Genomic DNA, 13,293 nt, shown 5'->3' with positions numbered 1-13,293 from the left:
CCACGTTGGATCTTAGTGACCCTAAGTGACCGCATCCATCCAATCCCTGGTTGTCTTATGGTGAAATAACATGCTTATGTACCTTGTATGGTTATTGTGAGGTTCTGCTTTGATGTTGTGTACATAGAACTTGGCACAGCCTCCAGGAACTTGCCTCTGGAGAAACCAGTTAGGGAAGGGGAATATCAGACAAAGCAGAACAGGCTGAGGGACCAGGGACAGGTTGGGAATTTTCTAGAACACTATCTGTAGGAGGGCAAAGTTACTGTTAACATTTGACTCCCAACAAGAATTTATGTACATATAAGACTTTGTTTCACAGAACCAAGAACTAGTTAGATCAAAATGGCCACAGTACTTGTAAGAGTGACTCATGACCAAAGCAACCGATGCTGTAAATCAAACAACCAAGGCTAAGGATGACTGGAACCCAGGAATCCCCTCTTCCCTTCTGTTCTGTCCTGACTGGGGAAGGTCTGAGAATTCCCATCTGTCGGGGCTTCAGGGAAGTTTCACTCCCATAACTCTTGATAAGAATGGCATTTTGTTGGCTAGGGGGTTGTGATGTGCCCAACCTCTCTTAAGTGCCTTTGCACTTACCGGATCCTAAAAGTTGCTGGCTACCTCATGAATGAGATTCCCTCCTCACTCCTTTGCACAGATGTGGAAGTCAAAGTACAAGGAGATGCAGTTGCCCAAAGTCATGTGGTTGACAAGTGGTAGAGCTAGGATTTGAACCTAGGATTTAAAAAAAAAAAAAGAAAGAAAAGAAAAAAGTTATTAAACACCATCTGCTGTCTCAAATGAATTCAGCCATGTAGTTCTCTAAAACCCAACACCAACTCCATGTTGGTGTGACAAGGAAAGGGCGCAGCCATGTTCTGTAGATCACACCATGAACAAATATGCCAGCCCACCGGCGCTCCAAGGGCTTTCCTCTCCTTCACGTCCCTCTCAGTTACAGGTCTTGGGGTTCTGGGCCTGGTCACATTGATGGTCTGACTTGGTCAAAGCCTTCTGAGAGCCTGGGGTTTGGGGCCTGAGTACCTGTTCTAGAAACATTCTAACGTTTTAACTCCGAAGCAAGCAGCCCCCGTTTTCTTCAGCAGTCATAAAATCGCACTGGGGAGGCTTATTTTAAGAAACAACATTCTGTTAAGCAGGGGCAGCTCCAAGTCCCAGGAGATGACTTGCCTGATAAACACAGGGACCTGAGTTCAATCCCCAAGCCCACATAAAAACACCAGGCATGGTGACAAGTGTGTTTCATCCTAATGTTGGAGCTTGGAAGGCAGGCAGGTACCTGGGACACAGTGGCTAGCCAGTGAGCTCTAAGACAATGAGAAGCCCTGCCTCAAAGGGAACGGTGGTATCCTTGGTGACGTCCTTGAAGATGACATCCAAGATTGTCTTTTGACCTTTGTGTGTATACAGTAGCAGGAGTAGGTACACCCCCACACGCCTAGGCAATTAAGAAGGAAGCGGTTGATTCTATAAAATGACATGTACAAAAATCGAAAAGTCACTGCCAGTTAGTGAGCCTCAAAAACCCTCTTATATGTAGACAGGACGCTTGAACCCAAGATTAACCTCTGAACTCTGAGAAGAGTTCATAATGGTGCCAGGTATGCTCCTGATGTTGCTTGAAACGTTGATGGAAAGTGTATGAGGAATTTCCTTTTATTCCATTATCGTTATGTGGCACCCTCTTTCTGAATAATGTCTTTTCCAGCCTTGGGGGACATGTCCAGGCAAGTGAAGCTGAATGTCTCCTGGAATATGTTGATGGCTTCCCCTGATGTCCACTCAGGCGGTTCTGAATATTTTCTAACCTCCGCTCTCATGTTAATATTGGCAATGATCTCCTTAGACTCTTGCCACGTAGTCCAAAGAGCTGTGGCACTCACAGACACATGGAGGCATAAACAGAAATGAATCCAGTTTTGTTCCTGCAGAAGGGCTGAGGGTGATTTATTTCTTCATCGTTAATATTTCCATGCCTGTTTTAGAACTTCAACCGCCTTCATACTGGATACCGTAGGCTAATTGGGCATCACAAAGGGGACACGACTCCAATCCATGAATTTATGAGCTTTCGTTATTATTGAGCTCAGTTCCTGGAGAGTAGTATTTCACATTTCTTTGTTCCTTGGAGAAAGAAAGAGATTTTTAATGACCATAGGAAAATTGGAAGATTTTTTTTTCTTATCTGCAAGATTGCCAAAGGTAAGTTTGCCAAATCTCATTTTCTTCCCCTGATCTGGCTCTCTCTGTCCTTGCAGCCTCACAGCTACCCTGGCGAGCATCGGTGCAGCCAGTATTCCCAGTGCCGGCTTGGTCACCATGCTCCTCATCCTAACAGCCGTGGGCCTGCCAACGGAGGATATCAGTCTGCTGGTGGCGGTGGACTGGCTCTTGTAAGTGCCTGTGGGCTGGGTTCTTCTGGGGACTGTGAGTGCTGCCTTCTAGGAGTAGACAGGTGACAAGATTGTAATAAGACTTTAGCCAATGTCCCTTGGTAATTCTGTGTGTCCCCCCCTTCCCTCTCCTATGAAAGTTACTATGTCTACATTTCCATTATTTTATATTTTACCACGAGGCTTGGGGTTTACCGGCAAGGTTCCAGCGCATCTGTCTCCTGTGGAGGCTACATGGTGTCTCACTGACTCCACCTTCTTTCTCCCAGCATTCAGTTTAGTTCTCCCCTCCCAGCTCTACTCTGCCCTATCACAGTCCAATACAACTTCTTTATTCATTAACCAATAAAAGCAACACATATACAGTACTTCCCACATCATCTACACAGGAGGTCTAAAGAATTAAAAAGTAATTTGAGGGCCTGTAGTCTAGTGTAAGGGGGTCAGATGAATCATAATATAAAAGTGAAGTACAGCAATAAAATATAACAATGAGAGGATCTTGGGCTACAGCTCAGTTGGCAGAGTGTGTGCCTAGCTTCGAACTGCATACACCAGGCAACATGGTTCATAGCTGTAATACCAGCACAGGGCAAACACAGCTGGATGATCAGGAAGTCAAGATTATTCTTGGTTACATAGGGGGCTTGAGGCTAGCCTGGGCTATGGGAGACCCTGTATCAAAAAGAAAATGTATCAGTAATGATCCAACTAATGATACATGCAAAGAATCTTAAGGCGTTCTACTGAGTGAGTGGAGCCATATACAAAAGAATGTGCACTGTGTAACTGCATTGACATGAAACTCCCAGGGGAGACACTATAAGCCAGAGCTGTGAAAAGGCATCATTGGTTCCCTGGCATCAGGAAACTTTGAGGAATGATAGAAATATCCAATATTCACAGGTGCTTGTATTTGTCACAACTGGTTGAACTGTGTGCTTTAAAAAAGTCGGTGCATTTTAATGTACATAAGTTACAACCAAATAAAGCATAATTTAGGACAACATACAGTTAAAGGCATGATGTTGAAAAGAGTTATCTATGTCAATCTAAGATGGAAGGGCAAAATAGAGACTATCAGCAGTGGAACAGGCTATGCCTGTCCTGAAAGTTTGCTGTTATCATCGCCATACCGTAGGTCAGAGCTCTGAGGCGTGGAGTCAAGAATGAACAGAGATTTAACCCTAGGCCTGCCTGCTTCTGAAATTCTCATACTTTTGTTCCTGGTCAGATTCAAGTTTCAGAAAGCAGGGCTAGCTATGCACAGTCATACTGATAAGAAGCCCAGAGCTCCTTGGGTGGAGGAGAAACGGGACATCCCTATCAAAGCTATCTGTGCAAAGGCACGGGGGCTACAAACAATGTGGAGACTTACATGATGGAAGGTGAGGTAAGGTGGAGAACACGCTTGAAGCCCATGCAGGGAGGTTGAATCTGACTGTGTGCATTTAGGCAGGCTGCATTTCCCGATGAAGATCATTTTACTAGTGTAGAAGATTCATAGCCCACTTATAAATGTGGACGAGCCTGGCTAGATCATCTCTAAGCAGGGAGATTGGGATAGAGTCTCTCTAAGGCCTTAAAGGACACTGCTGTTTATTGAACATCATACCAATGTATCACATCTGCTTTTGCAGTTAAGTGACAGAGTGCTGGACAGTGTCACCGGCCTTAACATGGGAGGTGTACTGTGACAAGTGCTGGCAGAGATGAGAAGCCAAAATGCCTGCACTTCCTTTTCAGTTTTCAGGACGAAGAAGCCACATTTTATAGACTTAAGTGTGTGTATCCTCCATAGTCACACTCTTCCAGAAATGCAAAGACTGAAGGACATGGGGGAAGGCTAGAAGGAACTCTGGTCTCTTCACACTTGTGCCTGATGTTTGTGTGAACAGTAGGGATTGGCTTGGGGCGAGAAGAGGCTCGGTGGACACAATCTGTTCAATCCCATGGGGCTGCTGGGAAGCCATGTCACTTTCATATCAGAGGTATGTTGTAGAGATGGCTTGACTAGGACCTCATGTCTGCCCCTGCCAGCCTCTCATATTCTGGTGGAGAGCCCTTCTCTGACAACTTCCTTTTTTCTGTGCCCTGGGTTGGCTGTGGTGTCTATGCAAGTGAGGCAGCCCTGAGTCGGTGGTGGCCCAGGGTGAGAGGGAGTCAGATGAAGGAGACAAAGGTGTGAGGTGAGATATGGGTGAGGAAAAGGACCAAGGAACAAGGAAGACATAGTCAGTGTTTGGGGACAGAGGGCATAGTAGGAGTCTGCTAACCTTAACCACACAAAACGTGACAAAAGCAGATATCCAATTCTGCCCCCCTTCCCCGTCACTCGTTGCTTTCATTCTCTTCTAGTTTTCCCCTCTCGAGCCTCCTCGCTTTCTTCTATGGAGTCTCTTGTTTGCTGCAACTCCATTGCCTCATCTCTTCTTGTATTTTTTTTTTCTGAAGCTGGAAATCCGCAATTAAAATTCATCTTTCAGGGCTAGGGAATGGCTCACATAGTAATTGCCTTGCAAGCCTGAGGACCCGAGTTCAATCTCCAAAATCCATATAAAAATAGTAGGCGTGGGCCATAAGGGTGACTCAGTGAGACAAGACACACTTGCGGTGCAAGCTGGAAACCCGCACTACATACCTGGAACCCATGTAAAGTGGAAGGGGAGAACCAACTTCACAAAGTGGTCCTCTGTTTTCTACACATGCATCGTTGCGGCACGCACACACTAAAAAATTGTAAACTGGTTATAGTGATGCATGCATTGTAATCCCCACATTGGGGAGGCAGAGACAGGCAGATTTGTGGCCAGACATCCTAGCCAAATCAGTGAGTTCTGGGCTGGTGAGTGGCCGGAGGGCCTGACTCACAAACAAGGCCGGTGATCTGTGATGGAAAGTGATTGAGAGCTGGGGTTGGTTTCTGGCGTGTCTCCCATACACGTGTATACTTGCATACACAGGAACCATCACACTTGTGCTTGCACACGTGCACACGAATGCACACACAATTTCAACTCTTAAACATTTGTGCTGGTGGAGCAGTCCCCCTGTCACGCCAGGGTCTTAGAGTGGCGAGTAAGCAGTCACATCACCAGGAATGAGGGAGAGACACACATGTTTGGCAGGTACAGCAGCATCTCTCCCTCGGCTCTATAGAGGATGTCTTAGACAAGGACACTGCTAATCGCAAGGGTCAGTGTCTTGCTAAGGCACATTAGAGCTAGTATGACCATCAGATGACTCTCTGTTGTCTCCTCCTCCTCCTCCTCTTTCTCCTCCTCTTCTTCTTCTTCTTCTTCTTCTTCTTCTTCTTCTTCTTCTTCTTCTTCTTCTTCTTCTTCTTCTTCTTCTTCTTCTCTCTCTCTCTCTTTGGGTCCTCTCTGTAGTCTAGGTTCTCCAGGATTGTGACTTGTAGGGTGATTTTTCTTTGCTTTATGTCTGTTGTTTCTTAGTTGTCACCAAAAAGTCCGTCAGTGGAGAGGGGAGCAGAGAGGCCCGGAGTGGGAAAAGCTGGAGAAGATGGGCCTCCTACATGGTCTTCCCCACAGGTTTTATTGTTTTTCCCTTTAAAAACTCACATTGACATTTTACTTTCATTTGAACAGAATTAAGAGATGGGACTTTAAGATCTGCTTGCTCCAGGAAGAGTGGCACTGGTGCCACCATACAATGATGAGTTCAGTCCCTTCTTCCTCTTGATTTGTCCTGTTACCTTCTAGCATTCGATGGCACAGGAGCATAGTCACACCAGATTCTGGTGCCTTCATCTAAGATTTATCAGGCTCTATAGCTCTAAGAAAAATCAACTTCTGTTCTTCATAAATGGCCCAGTCTCAAGTATTTTCTTATGGTACTACAAATGGACAAAGACATTCTTGAGTCTATGTACTAAAACCCAAGAACCTTTTGTTTGCCCTGTTTTCTCTTTTTTTCTTCCTATGATTAAACTGTAACCAGTAACCTAATGAAGTAGGACAGTGACGTAGGATCAAGACCTTAGCTACTCTTACAGTTCAGGTTCTCCAGTCCCATCAAGTCTGCCACCATGAGCCCTAAAGTTCTTGACAGTCTCTGCTCTCAGGCCTGTTGTCTGAGAGTCACTTCATGACATATTAAAGACCCTGCCTATGTCTGACCTAAATGTTAGCAAATGGAATAGGAGGACTGGATCCTCTCTGCTCACCCCATGCAGATGCCCACATCCTCACACTTGTGTGGGAGGGTATGGTGTCCTAACTGTATGCCTGCAGTGTGCCAGCAGGAAGGATGTTGATTGAACACTAACAAAAATGATGATCCATCTGGATTAATTTCCTTGAGAAAATCATGCAGCAAACAAACAAACAAACAAACCTTCCCGAGCTGGAACAGGAAAGAAAAGCACCAATGTCCCAGTGCACCAGTGCACCAGTGCACCAATGGAAAGCTCTTTTCTGGTTCTAAGGCTCTAATCTCAGACGGGCTGAGGCCATGTGGTCAAGAAGGAAAGAAGACAGAAGAGTGGAGGATCTTGGGAAGATGGGCCTTTTAGTCGGGTCACATCTGCTTTCAATCAGTCCTGATGCCACATTCTTTTCTACCAGAGATCATCCTGGAAACAAGCGCCCGAACTTGCTAGGCTCCATCCTTTGAATGTTTCTCACTGGTGTTTAAGTGGAGCAGGGGGCTGGGTTGAGATAGGGTTGTAAGAGGAGGTTGTCTGGTCCTTAGAAAAGTAGTCGATGGAGGAAGAGCAGAGAAAAAGAGGTGGTGGTAAGTGTTTCCTTCTCTAGACAAAATCTGTAAGTTCCCCCCCCTCCCCACTAGCAGTCTTTCAATTTAAAACCAAACAGAGCCTGTGGAGACATTTAATGTGTCACAGTGTTTGCCAATTGCTGGAGTTGATCCAGCCTCCTTACAGCTGACTAGGCCCCAGCGCTTGTCTGTGGGCAAGCTTAGCTGCTCTGTAAATGTCATGGCGAAAACCAAGGTTCTAGAGCATTTCCAAACGCCTTGGTAGTGAAGTATGAAAAAAATCAGGCCTGGTTAATACTTGAACCATCTCCTGGGACCCAGAAACCCTTTGTATCCAAAGGTTTTTATCAGAAATTTATAAGATATTCAGATATTTATAAGAAACTGTCAGAGGATGGTAAAGATGGAAGATGAAGGGAAAACTGAGCCAATACCAAACATCAGTTCCTGGGCCTGGCAAGAGCTATAAAGGGAAAGCCACATATAGTGACATCAACATGTATGTGTGCTCCACGTCTCATAAGACACTCGGTTCGGGAGGTCTTTTCTCATAAGACACTCATATTTACTAAGCAAGGGTAAGTGTGACTGAGATGATATTTAGAAATGCTACCTAAAATGGTCCCCACCCTGTGGGACACTCCATGTGTTTCCACCCCTTTCTGGAGGGAGCAGAGCTTTGGTCCTCAACCCGAGTCTGCACCCAATATGATGTGGATTCAGGAGATATGGGATGGAGCTCAAGAACACGCCTTCTGAGTTCCCAGGCAGTGCTGATGATGGGGTCCAGGGCTCTCACGTCTGGGAGAACAAACTAGAGGAGGGAGGGAATTTGTGATCAGCCAGGATCTTCCTGACTGTGGGTATCTAAGCATGCTATATCGAATGACTGTGGACAGTTTATGCATCCATTCAACGAAATTAAACTGTCAATGTATTAAGTATTAGTCACTGTTCTGATCACTTAGCAGTTGCTTACTTAAAAGTTACAGCAATTTTTAAGGAATCTAGTAGTATATGCCCCATGTAGTTGAGGTAACTGAGAGATGTAATTTATCCTGTTTGGTGGCTGTTAAGTGACTAAGCTGTCATTCAAATACAGACAACATGGATGTTTCTTGGGTAGCCTGGGCCTGAGAAGATGAATTCTATGATCCTTATTTAAGCCATATACATAATTTTAAGTGTGTACTCATATGAGCGCATGTGCGTGAGCACACACTACTACTACTACTATTACATACAAAACATACTTAACTTCCTCTCCTATCCTGATGGAAAAGAACACTAACTCCTACATCCCCCATCTCTTTGGAGATTCTAGAAACCCATGTTTATGTCAGTCTGTGGCTTCCATTCTTCATGCACACAGATTTCTCCTCATTTCTTTTCTTTACCTTATTTCTAATCTGTGTCAGCCTCACTCTAGAATGTGATCCACGGTCCACCAAGGCCTCCCCTTCCAACCAGGGGTCTCTAACTCAAGGCAGGGTGATCACAGATCCAGGGGCTGATTGCACGTAAAACTCCGCACAGTGATACCAGTTTTGATAGCTCACAAAAGCTAAGGAGAATAAGAAAATGAAAATGGAAAGTCTCTTTCACCTGCAGTTGAATCTCAGTGTTCTCTGAACCCTATGATGTATCAATTATGACGTATCAGCTTAGGAATTAAATTTTAAAAGAGATTTGCTTTGTTTTTCTTTACGTACTGTATGTGTCTGTGTGTAAGTATATGCATGTGGGTGGGGTTTCCTGGGACGGAGGAGGGTTTCAGGACTTCTGGAGCTGGAATTACAAGCAGTTGTGATCTACCTCATATATGTGCTGGGAATCAGACTCAGGTTCTTTGCAAGAGCCGTTCTGGCTCAAAACTGCTGACTGAGCCTGTGGCAGCAATGAAAACTTTAATATTGAGAATCTCTTTCCTTAAGAAAAACAACTCTTCAGCACCCCACACCTCTCATGATTGCCCCTGCCTTGATGACCGTTTTCCATCGTTTCTCTTGCTGAATCCTCTTGTTCTTCTCTTTGTCTCTTTCCCAGCTTGTTGACAACCCCTTTCAGTTTGGATTTCTGTGACTTTCCTTCTCTTGAATGATGCGTGCATCGCCCCTTTTCACTGTGCAAATCCTGCCAGATGTTTTGCTAAACAACAAACAATCCTTTCTTTCTCTTAAATTCATCTGCTTCTAATCCAAATGAACAATCCATTCTGTTCTTCCTCCTGATCCTAGCTACTTTCCAACTCTCCCACCCTGCCCCAGACCACACTGAATGCTCACAACGCTGCTTTCTATGTTCTCAGACTTCAAGTGTAGCTAGAAACTATTTGTTTTAAATTGCATCTGAACTGATCATGTGCAGATGTTTTTGTCTTCTGAGTCTTCTAAAAACAACATGACACAGGTGCTTATTTGGCATTGCTACTGTATTGGGCATTGTGAGTGATCTGGAGGTGGTTCAGTGTATGTGGGGAGACGCCTATTGGTTATAAGCAACTGTTAGGACATTTGGTGTAAGGGACTTGAGCATCTATGGATTTGGGTATCCGTGGGAGGTCTTGAAACCAGTTCCTCCATAGAAACTATAAAACATGGTCTCCGTGCTCAAAGAACTTACACTCTGGTAAGATGTTTCAAAACAGCCACCAGATGTGGTGTGCTCAAGAAATCCCAACAGTGGACTAGGTGCAGAATGAGGAGTATGCAACTTGTGGGGATTAAAGAGGAAATAAACTCATCACTTGGCTAATAATAGCAATATCATGAGCAGCTAATGGAATGACACTTATTTTGTGCCATATCAGCCTTTCATATGCAAAGGATTTTGTGGCGAGCCTCTGAGAAGGCATGTCAGCGTTATTGTCTTCCCCGCTGGTGGGTATACCTGCTCTGAGATCTTGTGGGGAGCCTTTCAGATGGCGTGTTGGCATTTATTATTTTCCCCATTGATGAGTATACCTGTTCTGACTGGGACAAATGAGAAAGCTGCATGGGAAAAACCTGTTAGAGCAGAATGGCTCTGCAGGATGGAATCCAATCTCATCTAACAGTTGGGTGAGTGACCTTTCTTCCTGATCCCCAGTGACTTTAGCCCTCCAATGCCAGTCTGGCCAGAAACTCTATGTGACCTATTGCTGCCACACAGAGACCCCCCGGCCAAGACAGTCCCTCAACACCTTGTCTTCCAAGAGCCCACACTGTGCTTTGTTTCTCCTTGATGAAGTTCTATGAGATTCCAGCATTGGGTTCTTTTACATCTACAGCAACAATCATTTCTCAGGATTCAACACATTACAAAGGCCCAGAGGAGCTGGATGACCCAGCACTCCCTGTGAGAACTTGGACCTTTAGACATTCTCACATCTTCCTGCCAGAGGACTTGGACCAAGACAAAAAAGAACCAGAGTACCTTGGCAATTATTTCTCTTCGAATAAGCCAGGTCCAGTGATTGGTGTGAAGGGCTGTTCAGACCCCTCTTGTTTCTGGTTCCTGCCTGCCCAGAAAGGAGAGTTGTGCCATTTGTAGTGAATTCATTAGATGCAAAATTCTGTTCTCATCTCTTTTGTTTTCTTGCCCTCCTGGCAGACAGAATCACAGAGGTAGCATAAATAATTCTATTCCTTTTATTTTTTTAATCCTTTCTTCTTTTGCCCTCTTTTCTTTCTCCTCCTCTCCTCTTTCTCTTCTTTCTCTTCCTCTCTTCTTCTCCTCCCCCTTCTCCCTCTTTTCTCTCTCTACTTCTGGGGTCAACATGGAAGACAGACTTTACCAAGAGGTCAGTGGTGACCATGACAGAAAATGAAAGTTATTTGCTTGTAGAAAACTTTCCATGTATGAACCAAAAATTCTCATATTCTTTTTTGGGCCAGAGTTACAGTTCTCTAGAGTCAGTAAGACATTTCCCTGGTGGTTTGGAAGTTGCTTGACTCTGCAGTATTGGAGGAGAAAAAAAAACATACAAATAGGAGGAGAGGGAGTAGGAACTGGGATTGATATGTAAAATGAGAAAAGATAGGGTGGTTTTAAAATTAATTAATTAAAAAAACATATAAACAGAATAGCCATGATTGATCTCCTGGCTGGGTATCCTGGGAAGTTGGCAAGATGGGGCTTAATCTAAATTGGCATCTTGCTGTCTGACATACATCCTTTACCTCCTTCCGTCTTCCTGAGGAACCCATCTTCATGAACTTGCCCTATGTCCCTTTTCTTCCATAGTATAAAGTTGAGTCCCTCTACCAAAAGGTACAATTGGCGTCTCCACTTTGGATCCCATCCTCTTAAATCTATCCAGTACCCATCACCAGAGAGCATCACCTTTTCTCCTTCCCTTTAGTCTCGCCATCTCAGTGGGCTTCATTTAATGTTTAAGCAACTTCAAGTATTCTGCTTCTAAATACAAACAACCCATGTTCTCTGCCTCTCTCACCAACCATTCCTTTCACTTTCTCCACCTTTGGAGAAGGTGCGTGTACACACGGAATGTCCCCACCCCTCCTCTCAACTTGTAAAAGCCAGTTCCTGTCCGTATAGATTGCTCTCCGTGGATCAATTACAGTCTCCTTGTTACTAAAACCTAGAGTCACGTCTCCCTTTTGTGAACTCAAGGGTGTAGTTGGCATTGTCTGCCACACCCTGCCTATTATAGGAGTTGGGGTAAAGGTACGGTAACTATTTTCAGGAGGAGATGGCAGCTTAACCAGTCGTATTTGGATGTGCTGCCTAGAAACTGCCAAGATACATTTGAATTGACTAAGTAAAACTTGTTGTGATATATTCCATGTATGTCATCATCAGGTTAAATAACTTTTTATAATTTTTAGCAAGTGTCTGAAATTGTGATAAGGATTTTGGTTCTATTGTTTTATCTCCCTAACAACTCTGTGCACTGGCCATCTCTCGTTATTTCAGTTTTGAAAAGGCCCACACATAATAAGATGCTCAGAGCTGCCAGTAGGTAAGGGACAAAGACCACATCTGACTCCAATCCAGGTTACCTCTGGAATATATGACTTTTCTTATGGTGCTATGATAAAACCCAAAGCCCTGTACACGCTAGGTAAGCCCTTTGTCTCTGAACTGCATCCCAGCAATTTATTTTCTCTGCTGTATACAAAAATTATATATATAATTTTATGTTTTAAAATGTAAAACACACTTATATTAATAAGGCACCACATAATATCTTGATGCATGTATAGATGGGGTAGTATCTTTGTCAAATTAAATATATATGTCTTATCATATATCATATATGTCTTCTCAAAGAAATAATTTCTTGATGCTAAAACTGCCCACATCCTTCTTTTGCCTTTGAAATGTACAGGGCATTTCTGCTGTTATGCAAGAGCACAGTGGGGTTTCTTACTCTCATCTGACTGTCTCTAGTGCCCTGTCAACTCCTGTTCCGTGTTCCCTCTTGGACACGTAGGCTGGGGTTTCTTTACCAGAAGCTTCAGGTGCCCATGGGTGTCTTCAAGCCTAAATCTTCATTCAGATACAGACTCCAGCACCCTTAAGCCAGATTCTCAAGAGCAGAAGAGGGACCAGCACATTCAAAGACAGGGACACATCTAAGAACTCAAGTTCAGCGCTGACCACTTGACAGGCACCCCCAGCACCGTGGGCAGATCTGCCTGGTTGAAATCAGGACAGCTGGACTTGCAAGGGAGCCATGCCAGGCTCCTCCGAGTGTAGCTTCATTTTTCCTACTTCCTGACAACAGATAGACTGCATCCCAGCAATTAGGATTTATTTACTGTCATTGTTTAAATTTAAAGTTCAAATTTCCACTCTCCCTGTCCCTTAATCGTACTCATAGAATCTGAAGGTCAAGTGAGTGTCGTCAACTAGGACTATGCTCGCGACAGCGTTACTTCGTCTCCTTTCTTTCCTTTTTCACCTTTATTTATTTAGCTCTTTAGTAGCTTTCCAGCACCTTCATTGACAGGACTTGGAAGTGTAGGAAATGTAGTCAAAAGTTCCTTCACACTGGCTGGCTTGTACTTTCTGATGAGTGAGCACAATTACTCTTAAGAACTCTGTGAGCCTATTTGGTGCTGAATCCCTGAGGTGAGTTTTTATATCATCAACAACCACTTTTTTTTTAAAAAAAATCATAACTTGCAGCATA

General features: G+C 44.2%; 1 protein-coding gene across 5 annotated transcripts in view; it reads left to right on the top strand.

The window, feature by feature from the left end:
- Positions 1–13,293, top strand: part of Slc1a2 (solute carrier family 1 member 2) — a 130,436-nt gene that overhangs the window by 103,519 nt on the left and 13,624 nt on the right. For all 5 annotated transcript variants that reach the window (XM_085696671.2, XM_048443620.3, XM_085696672.2 and 2 more), the window contains exon 9: positions 2,283–2,417. In XM_085696671.2, the coding sequence (XP_085552797.2) occupies positions 2,283–2,417 (135 nt within the window). The remainder of the gene's footprint in view (positions 1–2,282; positions 2,418–13,293) is intronic.

The sequence above is a fragment of the Myodes glareolus genome, chromosome 10, assembly GCF_982192425.1.
Source record: "Myodes glareolus chromosome 10, mMyoGla1.1, whole genome shotgun sequence".
Taxonomy (NCBI): domain Eukaryota; kingdom Metazoa; phylum Chordata; class Mammalia; order Rodentia; family Cricetidae; genus Myodes; species Myodes glareolus.
The sequence above is the reverse complement of the archived record's forward strand: the minus strand, read 5'-3'. Positions and strand labels throughout refer to the sequence as shown.